Source organism: Electrophorus electricus, chromosome 8 (assembly GCF_013358815.1).
Source record: "Electrophorus electricus isolate fEleEle1 chromosome 8, fEleEle1.pri, whole genome shotgun sequence".
NCBI classification, from domain to species: Eukaryota; Metazoa; Chordata; class Actinopteri; order Gymnotiformes; family Gymnotidae; genus Electrophorus; species Electrophorus electricus.
This window is the reverse complement of record NC_049542.1, coordinates 4,801,628-4,821,348: the sequence shown is the minus strand read 5'-3', so window position 1 is coordinate 4,821,348 and position 19,721 is coordinate 4,801,628. Positions and strand designations below refer to the sequence as shown.

The 19,721-nt window shown below is 40.7% G+C and overlaps 1 protein-coding gene across 1 annotated transcript in view; it reads left to right on the top strand.

Annotated features, from left to right (window-relative positions):
- Positions 1-19,721, top strand: part of LOC118241855 (polymeric immunoglobulin receptor-like) — a 433,448-nt gene that overhangs the window by 357,649 nt on the left and 56,078 nt on the right. The window contains exon 6 of the mRNA XM_035529166.1: positions 19,012-19,329. Within this exon, the coding sequence (XP_035385059.1) occupies positions 19,012-19,329 (318 nt within the window). The remainder of the gene's footprint in view (positions 1-19,011; positions 19,330-19,721) is intronic.

Here is a 19,721-nt window from a genome sequence, read left to right as displayed (position 1 = left end):
ATTTCTTGGTCGATAGACAGAATCTGGGGTAAGTGGTGAGCTGCTGCTCTCTGCTGCTCCCAGATATAAATACCTTTGTGCAAATGAATGTATGAGGATGACAACACCTGTAGAGAGAAGGTAACACTCACCATCAGCAGCGTGGAGCACAAGGAGCAGATAAACACACACCTGCATTCTTACTGAGTTACACACACTACACACAGCTACAGCAGGACTGCTGATACACACCGTACACACTCTTCAATACAGTCTACTGAATGACTTCACAATAACACTTATATTGGACAGGAAGTGTATTCAGATGAAACTCTGACAAACTAAGCTCAACACAACACACACCAAATATAGAGATGCGGTAGGTTTTGTAAGCCGTCATGTGGTACGTCCTCTTTCTTCCTTATCATTCAGTGATCTATCAGATATTCTCACATTGTCAGTGAGGACGGTTTCATTCTTAGTTAAGTGGCTCCGTCCTTTGTCACAGAGAAACGATGTAGAAGCTCAGGGGGTGAGACCCAATATAACCTCCCTCACTGTTGTTTGGTCAGTTCATTTCACTACGACACTCAAAGTACTTCAAAGGCTTATTAATGAAAACAGTGTAACGCTTCTTACCTGGAGTGAGGAACAGGTGCTACGGGGTAACCGCGATGCGTGGAGTTAACATGGAGTGACACACACACTGGTGTGGACAATCTGAAAGACTTTTATTCTCTCCTGGACCACTTCAATACCATCACTGTATTTATACGGAAAGGAAACAGTAAAAAGCACCGTACAGCGTTAACAAAAAAAAAAAAAAAAGGAGTGTTGAGAAGGCGAGCAGAAAGGTGACGGTTCCTCCCTCTCTCTCTCTCTCTCTCTCTCTCTCTCTCTCTCTCTCCATAAAGCTCCCTCTTAAAGGCGCAGTACAACTGTGTCTGTTACAACAGCAGGTGGAATTACGGCAGCCACAGAACTGGCTACCTGAGACTTTAAAAATAGTTTGAACAGATGTTTAAAGGAGTATTTAATTTCAAAACATTATTTTTTATTTATTTATACATAATGCAGTGCATGAAACATAAGTCAGGGTGTATTTTTAATTGCACCTGTTCAGTTTGAGTAGTGTGGTTAAATTTCAAATTTGATATGGAATTTGTTTGCAGGAGTAACGTGTTTGTTGGCCAAAAAACTGGTCCTCCTTCTGTAAGAATGTCACTCCACCACTAGAGATGTGAACTCTACTCACACCACAAATGTACTGTTGCTTTCAGACTGGACTGTCCAATTAAAATGAAAGCTAAAATAACCAAGTTGACAGTCTATAGACTATTAAATAAATGTCTACAATCATGGACTTAATTCTCCAAATAAAGTGAAAGCTGCACTATGTAGAATGTATGTTGTCCACTACACTATCTGACAGAAACCTTGGCCTCACCATTAAGAACCAATGTAATCGTGAGGACTTACTGTGCCCTGGTCCTACATGGCACTGTGTTTACCGTCCCCTCTGCCCTGATGGCACAATGTTTACCATGCCCTGGGCCCTGGGTGGTGCTGTGTTTACTGTGCACAAACTCAGGCATCTGAATGGTAATAAAGGATTTGAGTGAGACCTGAATGGGTCTTCATTTGTTTTGACAGACCAATCATAGCAGCCTCTAACACACAAATCAGGGGCAGTTATAACATTGGGCATGTTGGTGATATTTGTCATTGTTTCATACACATATTACTTAAGTTATGGAAACTATGTAATTCTAAAACAGATGTGGCAATGTGACAAATATACATTAACCTCCAAACTCTCTGACTTACCTGTGACTCATTTATAAATGAGTTCTTTCAAATCAAAGTGTATTTATATAACACTTTTTACAACAGATGTTGTGAAAAAACAGCTTTACAAATGATCAAGTCCAAGCTCTCAGGGAGCAAGCCAAGGGCAACAGTTCTAGACAAATCTCCCTAGAGGAAGAAGTAAGAGGAAGAAACTTTGAGAGGAACCAAGACTCAAAAAGGGGGCCCATCCTCCTCTGGCCAACAATGGTCACCACAATAATAACAATTTAAAAAGAATAAGTGAAAAAATAAGCAATTAATGTCTAGTTCAACTTTCTAGAGGTCCTGTTCTTGTCCCGAGGTGTGCATTCCCAGTGTGTTGTCTTGTATGTTGATTCACTATGATGATCTGATCACAGCAGTTGGTGCAACATCCAGGCCCCTCTGAGTCTGTCAGGGTTCAAAATCAGATTTATCACCTCTGGTTTGGCGTCAGATAACGTAATAAGAATCACAGTAACACTGCTTCTAAGCCAGTAACTAGAGGGGCCATAATTTTAAAAATATGTATACAGTTCTGGTTTGACCATTTGAGCAGTGACTGAGTCAGAAATCAGACTTCAAAATGCTGTTCTCAATTTAAAGAATGTACGATGTATGGTAGCTAGGTCTGACATTGAGGATTTTAGATGGGATCTCTTTTTTTTAAGCTGGTAAATTAGAGAGTAAGAATTTTAGTTCTTTTTTCAAATGTATTTGATCTTATAGGATTTAATGTCTGTACTGGATCTGAAAACCCCCTTGTCCTGTAACAGATAACTTTATTATATATCTCTAGAATTAGGTAAAACCATGCATATTAAATGTAATATGTTTTAAACCATTTTATTCTTAGATTTAGTGCTTAGATTTTTGCCAAGGCCCAATCCCCTCTCATTTTTCCTCCTACCCCTTGTTTTCAAGTGTCATCTTGCCCCTTGGGACTGAGTTACAAAGGGTAGTGGTTGAAATCTTCCCCCTTGCTTCTGCATCCATTTTATCAATGATTCACAAGGGATTCTGAGAAATTTCACACTCAATTGACTCTGAAAACCTTCAGTTTGGAGGGCCATTTAGCACTAACAGTGCACCCTAGCCCTCTGTCGGACATCCAACCCCTACTTATGAACACCACATATGGAGGGCCAGGGCTAAGTGGTTGGGTCAAGGGGTGAAATGTGATTGGGCCCAAGTGAAGGTGTATGAGGCAGAGGAACATGGGAAATAATGATGTTTCTGTGGACCACAATGACTGGATTTAGAACATCTGTGCTAGCTGAGCTGTTTTTAAAAACACACGTGGTCTGAGCGAGCTGTTAGTCGTGCTTTTAGTCCTTGTGGTTTTAACCAGCAGTTTTTAGTATTAAGTGTAACGGCTCATAGCAAAGGCAGAGTCTAATTATAACTGATCACCCAGGCTCTCTTTAACTGGCTTGTCAAATATCTTTCAAATACATAATAAATAGAATAATACAAATATTTACACTTTATTACAAGAAAATATGATTTGTGGTGGAGGGGACATCCATAGTTTGAAACACCATTCATTACCGAAAAAACAACCCGCTCTATTGCTGATTTTATATATTTATGCTGTATGATATTTGCTGTATTTATGTATTTTATGTTTATAAAGTGTTATGGCTACACTATAAGTAGCCTATGCAGTTTTTGTCCACCAGTAGACTGGCTGTGTTATATGGCTGCTTTAACGGCAAGGTGTCAACAAGCAGCCTTTTCCAGCCTTCTGGTGGTTTCTCAAGCCTCATCTTTCTTCCCCCACAGACACCCCCACACTGAAACCACAACATGCATGTCTAGTTCACAGAGGCACCAGGGGCCCTGTGGGCTCTGTGAAACTACACAATGAAAAAACAGACCTCAGGTGTTCTCAGGACTCACAAGACACTACATTACTGTATTGACATCCTTGTGGACGTCAGTGAAGTACTGCTGAGAGTTCTGGACTGATCTCTGGAGTCAGTGTGTGTCTACAGTGGTAGTGGAGTTCTGGGTGTAGAGTTGTCAGTGTGTGCTGGGGGGTTAGTGGTGTTTCCATAGTGATAAAGCTGCTGAGTTTGTCTTCTCTTCACTAAAGGTGAGTGTGAAATTCTCTTTTAATGCTGAATTGCATTAAATTGTACATTTATTTGTTAATATAAAAATGTTATTTAAGCAAGCTGACTTTTTTCAGGTAGAACTGGAAAAATATTTTGCTTAACAAATAATTATTAAATATTTCTGCATATCTTATGATTCCATCTTATGAAGTCTGTGTACTTTTTAATATAGTTAAAATATAATTGTCCTATATTTCCTGGTATATGTTTCTATAGGCTACACTGTAGTAAAGAGTAGAAGACAATTGCATGTTATTGCTTTAGTACGTCTTTGTCTCCATGTGCTTTTGTATGTTTTAGTTTCGTAGCTCCTCCCCTGCTCTGCCCCTTGACATGTGTCTCATGTGAGTTTTGTCTCTTACCCCTCCCAGTAATTGTTCCCAGATATTCCCTGTTTGTCTCCTGCTGTATAAATACCCTAATGCTAATGTCTGCAGTCATGGTCAGTGTATGACCCTACTTTCATGTAAATACTTGTGTCATGAAATAACTCAGCTCAGTGAATACATCAAATATAATATACAGGCTCCACTTTTACAGCAGTGTTCTTAATCTATTAGTGGTGTGAGAAAAATATGGTTTGTGGACTAAATTGTGGTAGAAAAGTATTTGATATGTGTATGGCATCTTAATGTGAATATGTGCAGTTTTTAAAGTCAATAAACATTTTGCTCTCAAAACACCTTATAAACACCCCAGAAGAAGGAGGAGACTGTTCTGGTCTGAGAGCTCAGGATGTCTCACGTCTGCTGTGGTTTCATTTCTCACAGTTCCAAGCAGTGGGCAGTGGGTACCAGATCAGAATCTAAAGCCCTTTTTAGACTAGAAGTGACAACTCTGTTGCTTCTGCACCTCTGCAGCTAAGCTGTGGTCACACACTCACAAGCTCAATTTTGTTCTAGTGTATTTTTTGCCTTATGCCATGACAGGTGGTTTCTAGCTAGAAATAGTACAAAATACTACATTTATTCTGTAATGTGTAGTTTAATAATCAAAACAGCACAACTCTGACTGCTGGGTCTATACTAGTGTAAAATTGGGATAAAGGTTCTAAGATGGCGCCGGTGAGGTCGGCTGCCGTCACGACTGCTCCGTCCACACCTGGCACTTTTTTCGCTCTTTTCGCTCTTCCCGCTACCCCTGACTTCTCCGCAGCCCTTCTCTACACACCACGGCGCGTATCTCGTACAGCAGAGATGCCCTTATTTCTCTTAATCTACATAGCACTCACCTCAAACCGTCTGTAACCCCGGACCCAAGATGGCCGACGGAGATCCTGAGGGAAAACAGAAGACGCGGCGCGAGGAAAAGGCCGCGAGTACATGTTCGAGTACCTCACGAGTACAAGTCCGCAGCATACGGAGTGCGCAGGGCGGTGAGGGAGGCGAAGCGGCGCTACGGGAAGAAACTAGAGACACAGTTCCAGCAGAGTGGCTCTAGATCCCTGTGGCAGGGACTACGGATGATCACGGACTACAGGAGCCCACCCTCCGGACTGATGAGTGCGGATGAGTCTGGCGAACGAGCTGAATACATTCTTTGCTCGCTTCGAGGCTACATCTAGCAGCGCTAATGCTAGCAGCACAAATGCTAATGGCGCTAGTGCTAACAGCGCTAATGCTAACAGCGCTAATGCTAACAGCGCCAATGCTAACAGCGCTAATGCTAACAGCGCTAATGCTAATGGCGCTAGTGCTAACAGCGCTAATGCTAACAGCGCCAATGCTAACGGCGCTAGTGCTAATGGCACTATTGGCGCAGCCAATGGCACATGCGCGGGGCCCACCATAGAATAGCGCCCTCTCATCATCACTGAGAGTGACGTGAGGAGAGTGTTTAAAAGGGTGAATACCAGGAAGGCGACGGGACCAGACGGTATCTGCGGGAGGGTCCTCAAAGCCTGCGCAGATCAGCTAGCCCCGGTATTCACCGACATCTTCAATCTCTCCCTGACGCTCGGTATCGTCCCGTTCCAGCTTCAAGCGGTCCACCATCGTCCCCGTGCCGAAGAAACCTCGACCCTCCGACCTCAATGACTACCGCCCTGTCGCCCTCACATCAGTCGTGATGAAGTGCTTTGAAAAGCTAGTCAGAGACTTCATCACATCTTCACTGCCAGCCTCCATGGACCCACTGCAGTTTGCATACCGCCACAACTGCTCCACTGACGATGCAATTGCACGTCTGCTCCACACTACACTGACTCACCTGGACGAAGGGAGGGGAAATTATGTTAAAATGCTATTTGTCGACTACAGTTCAGCATTTAACACTATCATCCCCTCCCTACTCACTACTAAGTTGGGAGATCTAGGACTGCATACATCCCTGTGCGACTGGATCTCCAACTTCCTAACAGACAGACCACAATCAGTACGGGTAGGCAACTGCGCCTCATCCACCCTCACCCTTAGCACTGGAGCTCCTCAGGGTTGTGTCCTAAGCCCCCTGCTCTACTCACTGTACACCTACGACTGCACAGCCACTTCCAGCTCTAACATCATTGTCAAGTTTGCTGACGACACCGTTGTCGTGGGTCTGATCTCGGACAACGACGAGAGGGCCTACCTGGAGGAGATTAAACACCTGGAAAACTGGTGCCAGGAAAATAATCTATGTATAATAATAATAATAATAATAATAATAATAATAATAATTGTATAAATTATTATTTATACAAAATAATAATTTTGTATAATAACATATCTACAGTTGTTGTGTAACAAGGTAATTGAGTATAAATCTATATATACAGATGTACAGATATACAGTCATGTTACATGGTGGTGGTGGTCCCCACAGTTTATTCAGTTTCCCTGATTCAGGGCCCGAATGGCCTGTGGGAAGAAGCTCCTCTTCAGCCTCTCTGTCTTGGCCTTCAGGGAGCGGAAGCGCCTCCCTGACCTCAACAGAGAGAAGAGTCTATTGTTGGGATGGGTGGGGTCCTTCACAATTTTCCTGGCCTTGGTCTGGCACCGCTTGTAGTAGATGGTCTGCAGGTCAGGAAGTTCCGTGTGAGTGATGCGCTCTGCTGAACGCACTACCCTTTGGAGTGCTTGTCTGTCCTGCTTGGTGCTATTCCCAAACCAGACTGTGATGTTCCCCGTGAGGATGCTCTCTATAGTGCAGGTGTAGAAGTTCCGCAGTACTTTGGAGGGCAGTCTGAAGTCTCTTAGGCGTCTGAGGTGGTAAAGACGCTGACGCGCCTATGTTCAAAGGCTGATTAACAGAGTTTATCAAAGTTCAAATAGGTTCTTATTGTGAGTAATGCAGGTTTTTGTTGTTTGTTTTTGACTCATTCAGTAAATTCAGAACTTCATATTACTCACAAAAAATCTTAAAGAACCTTTCTACATAATGGTCCACAACAAATTATTGTGAAGCAGAAACTGAAAAATCACCAAACAAAAAGCAGGTCTGTAAACTACATTTTAAAACTATAAACTTAGAAATAGGAGTTTGAGAATAGAGTGACAGGATAATACTGTTTGTTTCTCTCCTCTACATCAGACTCCACCCCCTTTGCTTTATAATGAGCATGTGTGTCTCCTATATGGTTTCACAGATGTAGCATCATGGTTAGTGTGGGGTTGCAAGTAAGTAAGTTAAGCTCATTTCACACATTGCACCCAGTGTACCCAGATTAGCAATACATATGTGAGGAGGAGGAGATGTTTGCTAGGAACTCTCACATCTGTAAACTGGTAGCTGTTGCCACAGTGACATCAGTGACACTGTGTGTCTGTGTGTATGAGAGCATGTATTTGTGAGTGTGGGTGCATGTGTGTGTGTGTCCTTCAAATGTGGTTCTGGCCATCACACAGCAGTGTGTGTGTGTGTTGCGGACAGAAGTTCGTCAGAGTTTCATTTGAATACACTTCCTCTCCACTATAAGTGTTATTGTGAAGTCATTCAGTAGACTGTATTGAAGAGTGTGTACGGTGTGTATCAGCTGTCCTGCTGTAGCTGTGTGTAGCGTGTGTGTAACTCAGTAAGAATGCAGGTGTGTGTTTATCTGCTCCTTGTGTTTCACGCTGCTGATGGTGAGTGTTACCTTTTCTCTACAGGTGTTGTCATCCTCATACATTCATTTGCACAAAGGTATTTATATCTGGGATCAGAAGAGAGCAGCAGCTCACCACTTACCCCAGATTCGGTCTATCGACCAAGACATGTTTTAAGTCCAAATTTTGCCTCTTTAGTTTAGAACAAAAGCTGTTAAATGCGAACGTTGCTAACAAACACTGTCGGTCAACAGCAACTCAAATATAGCCTTCGTAAATCCATGCCCACGAACTTCTCTCAAGTTGGTCAAACCGCATCCAAGTGTTAATAAATGTCTCCCAGATTAGTCGGTGTGTCGTATAACTCACTGTGAACTAGACAAGTGAAGAAACACCTCACCGGGAAGCGACCTGGATGAGGTTTGAGGACATGTAGCTCGATATCTGACTTATTTACAAATCCTATTAGCTATCGTTGCTGGTGGCTTCCAGTGTTTGTTAGCAATGTTAGCAGCGTTTTGTTCTAAAGGAGCGAAATATGGACTCCAAACATGTCTTGTCCACCTGGGTTAAGGGAGAATAAAGTAAATTTGCTTCTTCGCCGACTTGTTCCGTTAAGTGGCACTGAAATCTACGCTGTGATTCAGTCCGGTAGAGAGGAGCCGGTGCTAATTACTTACTAATTGCTGATTAGTTACTTCAGACCAGCATAAGCTAGGAATTGTAGGGACATTAGTAAGACTGATGGAATTGAGAAACAGGAAGAGTACAAGAGTAATGTGACTCTTACAAGGATCATTTTGCTCTATAAATCTACATTTAAAAATAACGTTTTTTATTATGGTGTGGTATGTGAAATGTGCTCACTTGGAGAAAGACAATTTTACACACACAGTAAATGTACATTCAAAGGGATACTTGTAGATGCAAAAACACCTTCCTGCCCTGCTCTCTCTCTCTCTCTCTCTCTCTCTCTCTCTCTCTCTCTCTCTCTCTCACACATACACACACTCTCTCTCTCTCTCTCTATCTCTCTCTTCTTGTTGGGTGTTTGGGCTTCAAGTTCTCCTATGTTGTTCCTCTTATCTTAGAGGTTTAGAAAAATTTACAAATAAAAAATGAACAAATAAATAATAAAACCATAAAGTACAGTACAGCATGCACCTCTTCCTCCTCACATATGTATTGCTAAACTTGGTGCACTTTAGCAATACATAACACACACAGACATGCATATGTGCATGCTTCCTTTTTGGGTTCGTGAGCTTAAAATGCTGCTGCGCTGTTCTCTGGTGTGTGAACGACATGTTTACTTCTTTCACTCACCCATGAAGACTGTAAAACAGTCTACAAATCCTCATCAGTGACAAAGTTTCAGCTCTGAACCTCATGGTTTAATCAGTCAATCACTGACTGGCAGCATAAATTCACTCAAGTGACTCCAGTTTAAAGACTGTTTTCTTATTTAGTCCCAAGTTATTCTGATGTCACCATAGTCATAGCTACCAGTTTACAGATGTGAGAATTGCCAGCATGCACCGCTTGCCCCTCACATATGTATTGCTAATCTGGGTGCACTGGGTGCTACGTGTGAAATGTGCTCACTTGTTTATTTCTGTTTGTGTTATTTATTCCTCATTTGTTCATCAATTGGTCAGGAGGCTTGGACAGCCCATGCTGCTGCGCGCACACACACACACACACACACACACACACACACACACACACAGTTTCTGTTAGTGTTATTTATTCCTCACTTGTTCATTCTGTGTATGATGCAGCTCTTGTCCACTACCCACTTCTGTATCCAGCTGCCTGTGACAGAGGTCACACCTCATTGTGGTTGACTGTATATGTGGTGCAGTCCTTTACGTGTGGTGTATGATGTGTGTGTTTGGTGCTTCTGTGTGTTTTACTAAGTGGGCAGTGGGGGTGGGTTTCAGGGAGAGGCTACAGTGAGTTCTGATCTCATGAATTCTGACAAGCTCATCATATCCAAGACAATACTACTCTGTGTTACCATGGAGACCTGAGGAGTGGCAGAGCTCACTACCTACAGGATAAAGAGTTGGACTAGTGATGAATAAATACATTTGGCAAGACAAGTGAGGTATCCACGTCCAGCTCTACGGTGGGTGTGAAGACCCATTGTGCAGAAAATGTAAAAATAAAAAAAGCAAATTCATTAGAATGTAAATATGTGCGCTACAGTTCCGAAATGCAGAGCAACTTCAGAAATGCTGCAAACTCAGTCACAACACAACAGAACTGTTTTCTGAAGTTGCCTCGCATTTCCAAAATATAGCACATGTCATTTTGAATAAAGTGTTTTCTGAATTTGTATAATGTTCAGGAATTTTCATCAAGTTTGTAAACTGTAGCATGTGTGTTTAGCTTCTGTGTTCTTGAAAAGAAACAGTAACTCAAACATAATGTGGAATACAAGTGTAGCAACAAGACTGAAGGGGAAGTAGGTGAGACGCTGATTCAGAGATGGAACTGCACCTTAACAACCACAGCACCACAAAAGATACCAAATACAAACAGTGCAGACTGACTCTGCTTATTGGTTTTGACAAAGTCATATCTGGGCCCCTACCATGGAAAACTGAATGTCACTCACTTTATTGAAATAAAAATGTTTTAAGTAATATGTAAATATTGTTACATTTTCAAAACACATTGTTTACTCTCTCATTCCTTATGGTCTATATATGGAATATAATCTGTAAAAATAGCCTGTTTTGAAATCACTGTTTCTCTGATGTCATGAGAACCAGCTCATTTACTTATCTCTGCCTCTTTGGCCTGCAGCAGTTTAACCCCCAACACCTACATTGCAGTTCTCAGACATATTTCAGCTCTTAGTGCTTTTTAAATGAAGCACAATACAGGGCAGCCAATCAGAACAGAGCTCATTTATCTTACATCTTAAAGTCACAGCAACATAAACTGCCTGTTTAATTCCAAGGGATAAAGAGAGGTTGGCAAATAGTTGTGTAAAACTGTATTATGACTCTTTGGAAGATTAAACCACACAAACATTGTAAGAGGACACCAAACCAAACTATAAATAAAGGATAAATGTAGGATATGCACACCCTCTGAAGACCTTTTGGTGTATTTGGTGAGGTGGGAAGGTGAGTGGCTACAGCTACAGCTGAGGAAGCACCAGGGGCTTCTGTCTGGGTCCCACTGGGCAGCCATATACAGGGCAGCTGTGTACAGCACAGGTTCTGAACTTGGCTGAAGGGTGCAGTTTCAGCACCTTGGACAGCAGTCAGGCTGCCTTGGAGATGAAAGATGTTTGGTCTGTGGTACTGGTCTACAACTATAAACACGTTTTACTAAAGTAAGTCCTCATTTGGTCCTTTTAATGAAATCTACATCTTTAAGTACAAACCCCATCTCTAAGTAAAACTCTATATCATCTCTTGGAAACATTGAAATAAAAAAAAAAAAAAGAAAAAGCAAAGCATTAGCCATTAGAACATATTATTCCATCACTGATCAAACTGGTTTCATCAAAGGAGACACTCAGCCATTAACAGGGTAGACTACTTAACCTAATACTGTGACGGTGGCAGTTCAGAGGAAGCGCTAGGCAAAGTTGCACCAAAGTGCTCTTTATTTTCCATAAATAAAGAGCAAGTAGTCCGATGGGCCATTAATGTGCAGCGCTCTCTCGTGACCTGTGAGTTTAAATGGAGAGAATGAACAATGAACAGGTGAAGGTGATTAGTAGGCAGGAGACTGGGAATGAGGCAGGTGTTTAGTGTGATCCCTAGCAGGAGTGGGCGTGTCCCTCCCTCTGGCTGCCAGGCCAACCGTGACAAATACGTTACACCTCACTCCACATATTAGAAACTGCTATGCAGAGAAGGCCTTCAGTAAAGAAAACGAAGTTTTTCTCCTCACATTGCGTAAAATCTTTAACAGCACACCTAAGGCCACAGTCAGTATTAATGTAATAATATCACAAAATGTGCATAGAGGTACTAGGCAAGGAAAGCCACTCTCTCTATTGCTGTTCTCAGTTCTTATATTTATACATTTTTTATTACCATTTTTGCTTTTTTTTTGGGGGGGGGGGGGGTTGTCTTTTTACAGTTTTTATTTGTTGTTGTTGTTGTTGTTGTGACACCGCAGTGCACACTAGCCTACAGTCTCAATTAGTTACTTTACAGCTATTCACCATTTAGCATTTATACATTTTTTATTACAATTTTTGTTTTTTGGGGTTTTTGTCTTTAACTTTTTATTTTATTTTATTTGTGTTATTACAGTGCAGTGCACACTAGCCTATAGCCTCAATTAGTTACTTTACAGATATTCAGCATTTAGCAAACAGTTGTTAAACAGCTTTTGACAGCTTTAACAACAAAAAGAACAAAGTAACAAAGAGAAAAGTAGAGAAAATGTTTCTACTTCCTGTGATAACTGTTGGGTTGTGATGACATTGTACTGTCTACATCCAAAGTGGTCTTTACTTTGGTGACTCCTTTAGTGGTTCTGTGTCAGTGGGTGGATTTCACAGCTTCAATTAAGTAGTTTTTTTCTCAATAGTATGAAAACTACATCATGATCATAGACTGCTGCATTCCACCTGTACTTTATGAATAATATGAATGTTATCAGACAATGCTCATGTTTACCTGATTAAATGATCAATGTTTATTTTGATCAGCATGTAGTCTAGAGCTCTTCCTGTCTGATCTCTCTAATATTTGCTAAGATACACATTCAGTTTGGTCCTCTGATCACTAAGTGCAGGAGTGAAATGATGTGACCAAACAGTGCTGAGGGGGATCACTGTGTAGCACTACTTCTTACTGCAGGATCACTTTACTGAGGATGGGGACTGAACACTGGGAAGCTCAGGAGGAAGTGATGACACTAGAAAGACACTGTTTCACTGTTATATTTAGTCTGTGAGAGAGAAAGAACTGGAGGAATAATTTGTTTTGCACTTGAACACACTTCCCCTCTACTGTGGATATTAGTGGGTGGAGAATTTCAGTGGAGTTCTACTGAGAGAGTTGTAGAGTTCCAGGTCATAGTTGTGTGGTGATTCCCACTAGACAGACTGTAGTCTGGGCTACAGTTTTCAGTGTTCAGTACACTGTAGTTTTGTAGAGTGTATAAGATGTGTAGCAGCGTTACTGCTGTAGCTGTGTGTAGTGTGTTGTGGAATGCAGGTGTGTTTTTATCTGCAGATGTGTTTTTACTTCCTTTTTGGAAATGATGTGCAGACGATGTCCTGTGAAGCGTTTGAGGTGCTTCATTAGTGTACTGCTAAACGATTCGAAGCTTTGGAGCATTGAAAGCTGGTGACAAAACAGCGACACCTGGTGGTTATCAGAAATTATAGCAGCCATAGATTCAAAACTGCACAATACAACACTCCACCGCTTTCATATTTCATTAAAAAAAAAATGATGATCAGTAATGATGTTTAGTAATTCAATTCTGCAATAATTTGTTTAAAATCATTGTTTCCCTTTTTATGTGAAAACATAGTACAAAACTATACTGGGAGACAACAAGGTGACGTTATGAAACATTTACTCTCCCCTTTGGCTTCTATAATTTGCACATTTCAAATGTTTTAGTAAAAAGATAAAGCTTCTAAGTTATAGGAGAGTGCCAAACCTATGAAACAGTCTCAACCTCATCCTGTGTATCTGTGATGTTTGAAGCTTCAAACAAGATTAGTCACATGTTATCAGTAACTTTAGTGGTAATGTTAGTGGTAATAACTTTAGTGGGAGTGGAGAGGGAGAGAAGGAAGGAGGGAGGGAGGGAGAGAGAGAGATGAAGGGAGGGATGGAGGGAGCCGGAGCGAGGGAGAGAGAGGGAGGGAGAGAGACAATCTATAATCAATATAATCAGACATTTACATCTTATAACTTGATGGTCATGCATCCATCATACCAACATCTATTGGGAAATCTCTTAGTGATTTCCAGTACCATCATCAGTTGGCTGGTACCATCAGTACCATCAGTTGACTGGACCTGGAGCAATTAAGTATGTCATATATAATAATAATAATAATTAATTATGCCATATGTAATAATAACCATTTTACATGTACTTGTGCGGCCATGTTTAATATTGAAGGCCTTTATCTCGTGTGTTTCTGCAGGCTGCATGTTGCAAGGGAATCTGAGGACAGACGACATCACTGCATACGCAGGAGACTCAGTACTGCTGCTCTGCTCCTGTACTGACCCACACGCCAAACCTGAGAGTTTCACCTGGCAGAAACACAACACAAACAATAAAACATGGGACGTGATCACCAGTGAGAGTGAACAGTACAGAAACAGAGTTCAGATGGGTACTGCTCACTCTCCAGGAAATCTCTTTCTACTCATATCACACCTGACTGAAGAGGATGAGGGAGTCTACCGGTGTTATCTTAACCAGTACTATAAATACATCAAACTCACCATTAAAGGTAAAACACGGTATTTGATCCAAATCCAACTGCAAATGATAAATCCAGCTTTAAGGTTTTCTTATGTATCCACACTAGCAAAGTCTTGGTTGTCTGAGTTACTTGTAGACTTTCTGCTGTCATATTTGTTGTTGTGCTGTCATCTGTGCACATTACCAGTAACGTTTAGTTCAGTGATGGTCAAATACTCCTTTAACTGTAACAAATATCTTGTGCAGTTCAAGTAAGAATGTCTCAGGTTTTTAACACACATGCTTCTTTGTTTTGGTTTTTCTGTTCCAACCCCTCGTTTGGTTTTCCTGTCACTGTTTTCATCTTTGTCTAGTTTGCCTTCGTTAATCTTTGTATAAATATCCCTTGTTTTATCGTCTTGGTTGTGGGTCTTTGAACGTGCGCGCTCTCGTCCTCCCGTGAGTTTATTGTTGTTTGGTAACGTTATTAGCCTGCTCGTTATTCTAGTGTTTACTGTTTAACTTCCTTCTTGGTAATGATGTGCAGACGAAGTCCTGTGAAGCGTTTGAGGTTCTTCCTTATTGTACTGCTAAATAATTCGAAGCTTTGGAGCATTGAAATCTGGTGACAAAACAGCGACACCTGGTGGTTCTCAGAAATTATAGCAGCCATAGATTCAAAACTGCGCAGCATTATAAACAATACAACACTGCACCGCCTTCATATGTCATTAAAAAAAATGGATGATCAGTAATGATGTTTAGTAATTAAATTCTGAAATAATTTGTGTAAAATCCTTGTTTCCCTTTTATGTAAAAACAACAGGTTGGCGTTATGAAATGTTTACTCTCACTTTTGACTTCTATAATTAGCACATTTCCAATTTTTTTTAGTAAAAAGATAAAGCTTCCAAGTTATAGGATACTGCCAAACTTATGAAACAGTCTCACCCTCATCCTGTGTTTCAGTGACGTCTGAATCGCCGACCATCATTAGTCACGTGTTGTTAGTAACTTTAGTGGTAATATTAATGGTAATATTAACTTTAGTGGTAATAGTAACTGATACAAGCTTCAGTACACTGTGTGATACAAGCTTCGATGCCTTAGTATCAAATGTTACATCACAATTTTATTGTTTCTGCACAGTTCCTGTATCGTTTTTCTCCCTTTTTGGTGTTCCATTTAGTCAGTGCTTAGTTTGCATCATTTTGTTAATTTTGCCGTTGTGTCCACCTGTTTTGCAAATGAAGAACTTTCGTTTACACATGTGCGTCAAGTCCTGTCTGCCTCTGCGTTACATTATCGTTCTGAAAACTGCACAATGTGCAGATCATTAATGTAGGTGGACCAGCTGGATCAAAATCACTAATGTGTTCTTATTTTAGATTTTTGATTTGAAATATCTAAAATAAGAGGCAAGGCTTTGCTATGACCAGTTGTCAGTGTTGATGTCAGTTTGATATTACAAGTGACATATTTTGAGTTTTTGTTACTACAATTATTTACCCCTGTCCCACTTACCTACAACCAACAGCAGAGGTGCAGGCAAAGGTTTAATGCACATAAAACTACAAAATGTATCTGATTCCAAATTATTCCTGTAATTACAATTTATATTCTGAAGAGAATGCTCTACTGCATTGTCTAGCATGTGTTATGAGAATATGCATAACCACCTTTCTAAAATTCCTCAGTCTTAATGCATCCTGCTTTTTCAGCGGTTCTGTCAAACTAACATAGGATTTGATCTACTAAACGTGCAGTGCAGAGATTGGATACTTTACAGGAAACTGGTGTCAGCACTCTACATATATATAAAAATATAGCTGGCTCTTCACTCAGCCTCAATCCACCAGTGCAGAGAATTTTGACTATACCTTTTGGATTTCCTCTCTCTTAATAAATTATCAGTGATTAACATCATCTGCGAGTGTCTGGACTCCATCAGTCTCATTACAAATACTACACGGAGAGCCGAGCTTCATGAGTTCAATGTAGCAAAGAGTTAATTAGCATAACAGAAGAGAAGTTTATATAGAATAGAATAGATATTATAATGAAACAATTAGAATAAAATAGATATTATAATGAAACCAATTAGAATAAAATAGATATTATAATGAAACTCTGTAAATAAGTTACAGAAATGTGGCACAGAAAATACTTTCTAAATGTTACCTAAGTGCCAGATAGATTGAGAGAAAGACAACATGGACATTAAAGAAGGTGAACTGGGTGGCCAGGAACAGTAGAGCATGTCTGCTGGGGCTTCCAGGCAGAAAAAAGAGAGAGAAGGAGAGACAGAAAGAGAATGTGACTCAGAGAGAGCATGACAGAGAGAGAGAGAGGGAGAGAGAGAGAGCACAAGCCCAAGGGAGAGATTTCTCCAAATGTACGTCTTCAGTCCACCAACTCTGCTCCAGCTCCACTCTCAGCTCTGCTCCAGCATTAAATCCATATGGTTCAGAATTTCTTTAGTCTGATCTTGATTGATCAACAGCAGAGTTTGTCCAACACTGACTGATCAAAGAGTGACCACATACGAGCAGCATCCCTGTCATAGCACATCCGAGAGGAACCCACAGCTGGTAGAGTGATTTACTGTCCTGAATAACAATTGATGAATAACAATATTTCTGCAAGAGACCACAGATGACCACAGCAGTTGGGGCAAGCAAGAATAAGACTTCATAGTCGAGAGTTTGGCCTACATATATCAATGTGTTACGATTTTCTTGGTTGAAATGACATAGTATGCCATGACAAATGACGTTGTAGCTCAGTCTCTCTCAATGTACACATATCTCAGCTACCTGTATGAGGGCATTATGGAATTTGTAGTTCATGAAGCATTTATGTACAAAGTCTTGTAATTTTGCTCTTTTATTAGCTTAATTTTGTAGCTGGTTGGGTTGAGGCTTTAAATTAGAATTTTCTGGAATGTCTATGGAAATAGTGACCAATATGCTTCCAGATCCAAGACTGTTGAATAAATGTGTGATCACTGTTCTCCCTCTGACATATGCTGCCTGCTAAGGCATCTTATTTAGGTTCAATTTAAAGGCAGCATCAGACACTAAATCTGCAGTATAAATAATCTTTCACACCGAACACGAGAAAAATCTGCCTGGTGAAAAACCTCATTCACTTGAAGGGGCAAGAGCTTTACTTACTTCTTTCTGAAAGAAAAGCAGCTGCTATTATTATACTAATTATTAGAACAATGTCACAAGTAGTGTTAGCTGTTTTCTGAAGGACTACGTTCCCCAAAATTACACGATACCAAGACCGCCCATAATCCCCTCATTTTGCTCCACCCATGTGAAAACATGAGCGAGGTGGCAGTTAGATGTGACCGACGCTTAAGTCTTCATACATGATGGGAATGTAATTAGAATGGGAATCTAACTGGATCATTTCTGTTACTCAGACCTGTACAGACAACACCAGACCCCTCACTAGACACACAGACAAACTCAGTTAGATCAGGTGGAAAACTGAACAAACATCAGCACTTCAAGAATCTGTAGCATTTGTTGTATGTGCCACTTGATTGCTGTAACAGCTGGAGTGCCGCAGGGCGCGGAGCAGGACGCACAGACTCCCTCGACTTTGACACACATTTATTAACACGTAACGCTTACGACGACGGCACTCACACAACATAAACGGATAACACGAATACACGTAACACTGCAGGAACACTAACGACAGCAACACAAACATATACGTTTAACATGAATACACGTAGGACTAGCAACACAAACAATGACCAACACTAATGCACACACCAACAGGGGTTTAAATACACACAGACACACACAACATTAAACCAGGGGCAGGTGTGTGCCATCATGGGGGCTCTGTTACAAAACAAAAAATCACTTCAACTGCACTCGGTGGGCCGTACTGCATATAGCGACTGGTCTGTATCAATAACTACTGTACTACATAAAACAAAAAATCTATCCAGCGGCAGGATCTGCAGTTCTACTTCTTTCTGTTTCTAGTTACATCTTCTGTTTGTATTTGTATTTCATGCCTGTAGTTAATGACTCTTGTCTTCTGTCCTGTTTAGGTTCTAGTCAGTTATATACCCATATTACACACGACTTGTTTAGTTTCCTTATTTAGTTACTACTGTTGTCATTTGCTCTAGAGAGAGGGGGAGAAAAAGAAAGAGGGAGAGAGAGAGGAGGGAAGGAGAGAGAGAGAAAGGAAGAAATAGAGAGAGAATGAGGGATGGAGAGAGAAGGAGGGAGGGAGGGAGGGAGCGAGGGTGGGCAGAGGGGGAGAGAGAGAAGGAGGGAGGGAGAGAGACAATATATAATCAGACATTTACATCTTATAACTTGATGGTCATGTATCCATCATACCAACATCTATTGGGAAATCTCTTGGTGATTTCCAGTACCATCATCAGTTGGCTGGTACCATCAGTACCATCAGGTGACTGGACCTGGAGAAATTAAGTATGTCATATATATAATAGTTAAGTATGTGATATATAATAATAATGGAGTATGTGATATATAATAATAATTAAGTATGTCATATATAATAATAATAACGGAGTATGTCATGTGTAATAATAACCATTTTACATGTACATGTGCAGCTATGTTTAATAGTGAAGGCTTTTATCTCGTGTGTTTCTGCAGGCTGCAGTTTGGCAGAGAATCAGAAGACAGACGACATCACTGCATACACAGGAGACTCAGTACTGCTGCCCTGCTTCTGTACTGAACCACACGCCAAACCTGAGAGTTTCACCTGGAAGAAACGCAACACAAGCAGAGACACATGGGATGTGATCTCCATTGAGAGTGAACAGTACAGAAACAGAGTTCAGCTGGGTACTGTTCACTCTCCAGGAAATCTCTCTCTACTCATATCACACCTGACTGAAGAGGATGAGGGAGACTACAGCTGTTATCTTACAAACCAGAAATATAAAGACATCAGACTCACCGTTAAAGGTAAAACACTGTTTTTGATCCAAATCCAACTGCAAATGATAAATCCAGCTTTAAGGTTTTCTTATGTATCCACACTAGCAAAGATTGGTTGTCTGAGTTACTTGTAGACTTTCTACTGTCATATTTGTTGTTGTGCTGTCATCTGTGCACATTACCAGTAACATTTAGTTCAGTGATGGTCAAATACTCTTTTAAACAATGTCACAAGTAGTGTTAGCTGTTTTCTGAATGACTACCTTCCCCAAAATTACACAACATCAAGAGCAGCCATAATCACCTGATTTTGCTCAACCCATGTGAAAAAATTAAATCTTAAATCTTAAGTCTTCATACATGATGGGAATGTAATTAGAATGGGAATCTAACTTGATCATTTCTGTTACTCAGACCTT